This window comes from Orycteropus afer, unplaced genomic scaffold (assembly GCF_000298275.1).
Source record: "Orycteropus afer afer isolate SDZICR_OR568_19922 unplaced genomic scaffold, OryAfe1.0 scaffold00148, whole genome shotgun sequence".
In the NCBI taxonomy this organism is placed as follows: Eukaryota; Metazoa; Chordata; class Mammalia; order Tubulidentata; family Orycteropodidae; genus Orycteropus; species Orycteropus afer.
In genome coordinates this window covers 2,010,833-2,015,078 of record NW_006921735.1, presented here as the reverse complement: position 1 = coordinate 2,015,078, position 4,246 = coordinate 2,010,833, and the positions used below count along the sequence as shown (strand labels likewise).

Below are 4,246 nucleotides of genomic sequence, written 5' to 3'. Positions count from 1 at the left end.
AAACTCAATGGTAGAATTATAAAACTCCGTCATTTATAACTGAAATCATGTTGGTTTTAGAAATGTTCTTTATAAACTTGAATGAGAGAACCAAATATATTTATGATACATTGTTACTTTACTTTCTGTTTTATGTTTTATCTTAGAACTTGTATAAAAGTCTGAGTGAAGTGAAGTCGGAAGTGGAAATGGTGATAAAAACAGGACGTCAGATTGTACAGAAGAAACAGACGGAAAATCCCAAAGAGCTTGATGAAAGAATTACAGCTTTGAAATTGCATTATAATGAATTGGGTGCAAAGGTGGGTGCCTGTTGAGACCACAAACACTGGCCACTTTCCACATTCCATTTTCTTTTTCAATTGTATAGCAAAGGGCAGTAATTATGTATATTTCAAGTCTCAGATATTCATATATTCTCTCTCTTTATATGTGCATGCATACATGTGCACATACCCATGTGCAAATACTAATTAATAAACTAATTATTTGATGAGGGAGCTCTGATAGCCTAGTGGCTAAGGCACTTGGCTGCTAACTAGAAGGCTGGCGGTCCAAACCCACCAGCCACTCCTCAGAAGGAAGATGGGGCAATTTACTTCTGTAGTGATAGTGCCTCGGAAACCCAAGGAGGGGTCGCTATGAGTTGGGTCCGACTCAACGGCACATAACAACAACAATTTTTTGATGATGTTCTTCCCAGTAGTGCTTCAAAAAATATATATATAATGTTCTTGGAAGTTGCTATTGGTCTGTCAAATATTTCTAAAGAAATTCTTTTTTCTAAATTTTTTCCATTTTCTGTTTTATAAATTTATTTGTGGTGCCTTGAAGGCTGATAAATTTCTAAACTACTGTGCCTAACCCTATTTAGCCTAGCTCCAATGGAGTTGACACTTCCCAGTGAGATTGTTTTCTTGTATGGTGAAGCACCGCATAATCCACGTTTGACGAGTTAGAGTGTGGATAGTCAGTTATAGTCTTTGGCTCTGTGGTTATTTTGGGGTTGTTGCCCTGATCGGTCTCAGGACCAGTTCCATCTTTCTGTCAGTTAAAGATGTTTAAAGAGGCTGGTGGTTCAAACCCACCAGCCACTCCTCGGAAGGAAGGTTGGGCAATCCTACTTCCGTAGTGATAACTGCCTTGGAAACCCAAGGAGGGGTCGCTAGGAGTCGGGGCCGACTAGATGGCAAATAACAACAACAACAACAAAGATTTTTGTATCTCTTCTTTCTAATAAAACTTTGGGATGTTTAGGATATTCATCTTGCATCCCTCCAATAAAAGATTCTGAATAGATTCTGAGTTTTGATGGTCAATATCATGATATTGGAGCCATGGTTGCACAGTGGTGAAGCACTCAACTGCTAACCAAAATGTCGTGATTGGCCCACCAGTCACTCCCCCGGAGAAATATGTAGCAGTCTGTATCCATAGCAATTGCAGACTTGGAAACCCTATGAGGCTGTTATACTCTGTCCCATAGGGTAGGTATGAGTCAGAATTGACTTGACAGCTATGGATTTGTTTTTTGGGGTGTCATGACTCTAATCATGAAAAGGAAATGCCAGCATAAATAATTAACCCATCCTTAACATAGTGCCTAAGGCATTTGACTGCTAAATAGAAGTCTGGAGGTTCAAACCCACCAGCCACTCCTCGAAAGGAAGTTTGGGCAATCTACTTCTGTAGTGATATTGCCTGGGAAACCCAAGGAGGGGTCGGTCGCTATGAGTCAGGTTTGACTCAACAGCAATGAGAAGCATCTTCTTTTTATGTGTGTGTGGTTAGTTAAGATTTAAAATATAAAAAAAGTAATACATTAAGCATTTGAGTTAAACATTTACCTGAAGTAGATACACTCCTTGGAGAGAACAAGCTTTTATCTGAGAAGATATAGATATAGATATGTTGTTGTTATTTGCCGTCGAGTCGGCCCCAACTCATAGCGACCCCTCCTTGGGTTTCCGAGGCAGTATCACTATGGAAGTAGGATTGCCCAACCTTCCTTCCAAGGAGTGGCTGGTGGGTTTGAACCGCCAGCCTTCTGGTTAGCAGTCAAGTGCCTTAGCCACTATGCTACCAGAGCTCCCAGATATAGATATAGATATATAGATATAGATATATTCTATTAGTAATTATATAATAAGTTTGCTTCCTTAAATTTATACAAATAAAGTGATATGTTTATTATGGGTATACATAAACATTTCTCAATAGGTAAAAATTTAAGTTATCTTAAGTTCTTTAAGTGAGCTTCTTTAGAGGAAGAATTAGTTTTGGATGGGGTTTACCTTTCAGGTTTTTAGTGTAGAAGATTAAATTAGTTGTGAACAAATTTCTAGTCTAACACATAAAATTTAAAATGCTTAATGACACCATTTTAATTTCATTCTGAGATTGACTGAGTTCATAGGTTAGGGGAGATATAGCTCAGGGTACCAACTTCATTGAGCAGAATGACACCGACAAGAAAATTTTACCTCGTCTTAGATCAAATGCAAATGTTTGTTGATATTTGTTATGCAGCCACACAGAGATAGATTTCTAATATTTCACCCTGAAAATAGGTTGATGTTCATTTCTTGAAATTGATAGTTCCAAATTGCTTACCAATGAGAGAAAAAACGAATTTTATATTCAGCTGGGCATCTGAAAACATCCCGTCTTATAAGTTGATAAACTTTTTTTTTTTTTTCATATTACAAAAACCTGTTTTTTAGATTTAGCCTGTTTTGAAAGAGAGTTTAATCATCCTATGATAAAAGGTTCATATAATTTAGGACAAAAAGTAACACTGATACCAAATTAACAGCAAAGTGCGATGATCATCTTGAAATAAAATACAGCATTATATAAAATGCTGCAATGTATTAAATTCTGAAAACATTTTCTTTATTCTCAAAAGTTTATTTGATGTAAATAACTTATACACTAAGTTAATGTGTTGATAAGTACATTTTTATTAAGAGAAATGTGTATTTTAAAAAAAGAGAGTTTTATAAAATTACTTTCATTTAAATATAATTTATTGCCTGGGGCTTTCCTTTTCTCTAATGATTTGAACAGCATCTTTGTTTTTAAAAGGATAAATTTAACATAAAATAACATAGAATAAAAAACAATAAAAGTGGTATTAGAAGACTATTAGCATCCTAAGTTTATTATTATTAGGAATTGAATGAGTCTTGTAAAGATTTCAAACCATATTTATCCCTGAAAATATACATTTGAGAATTTATATTTACTTTAACCATTTTTTCACTCAGCAATATCATTAAAGAAAAGAAAAAGGACTACAAAAACTAATATTTAACTTTCATAGCTTAATGGAATATAGCAAAAACTTAGAGCAGAAATGTATTTTCTGAGTAAAGATTCATTTATAAACATTCATGATGAAGGGAAGAGGTATAAATATCATCTTAGAAAACTGCTTTGGGTCATGTATTCATCTTCCATCACTGAAAAAATTGTCTGATTTTGACCTTTAAAACATCTTCAACAAGAGTGTTTAATAAACCCTAAAAGAGCAAAGGATATTTTATGATGCTTTCACATTTAAAAAGAATAAACTCTACTATTTAAATCAACTTCATAATTTGTATTGTTGTACTTGCCTCAGATCAGTAAGTTATTTTCTGCTACAGAACATATATTTGTTAGTTATTTTAATATCAACAACTTAGCTTAATTGTTTAATGACTAAAGAAATTTTTTAATATCTAAATTTAAATTTATTGAGAAATAATATTATAGTTACCACCCTATAATCCCTTCTTGGGCTTTGCATTTTAATAGAAATACCTATAAATAGCAATACTCCGATTAGCCTGAAAATACATTTTAATTGTTTATGAAACAATGACTGCTGAAACATTCTACTGCAGGTAGCACTCTTTTAAATGTATCCTTTCTCCATGTATACAAACATACACAGAAAAATGAGTGTAAAAATATTTCCTTAAGATGGCAGTGTGTCCTGTTTTTATTTTTTAAAAAAAACTTCTAAGTGGATAAAAACAAAACAAAATAAATAAAAATCAATAATGCATTAGCTCTGGGAAGATAGAATTTCTCTGAAATATTGAGTCTAGAATCGTTTTTCTATGAATAGCGCATAAAAAATAACTATGCATAGCAACGCACAGTAAAGTAATCCCCCTCCCCTGCACACACATACATACAAATCCTTGCAGTTGAAGGGCAGCTGCTTTTATTTCCCTGATGGAGAAATAGAAGGAAA

The 4,246-nt window shown here is 33.8% G+C and overlaps 1 protein-coding gene across 1 annotated transcript in view; it reads left to right on the top strand.

Moving 5' to 3' along the window:
- The window catches only part of LOC103201376 (dystrophin-like), a 2,052,823-nt gene that overhangs the window by 340,134 nt on the left and 1,708,443 nt on the right, over positions 1-4,246 (top strand). The window contains exon 22 of the mRNA XM_042781676.1: positions 147-302. Coding sequence (XP_042637610.1) covers positions 147-302 — 156 coding nt within the window. The remainder of the gene's footprint in view (positions 1-146; positions 303-4,246) is intronic.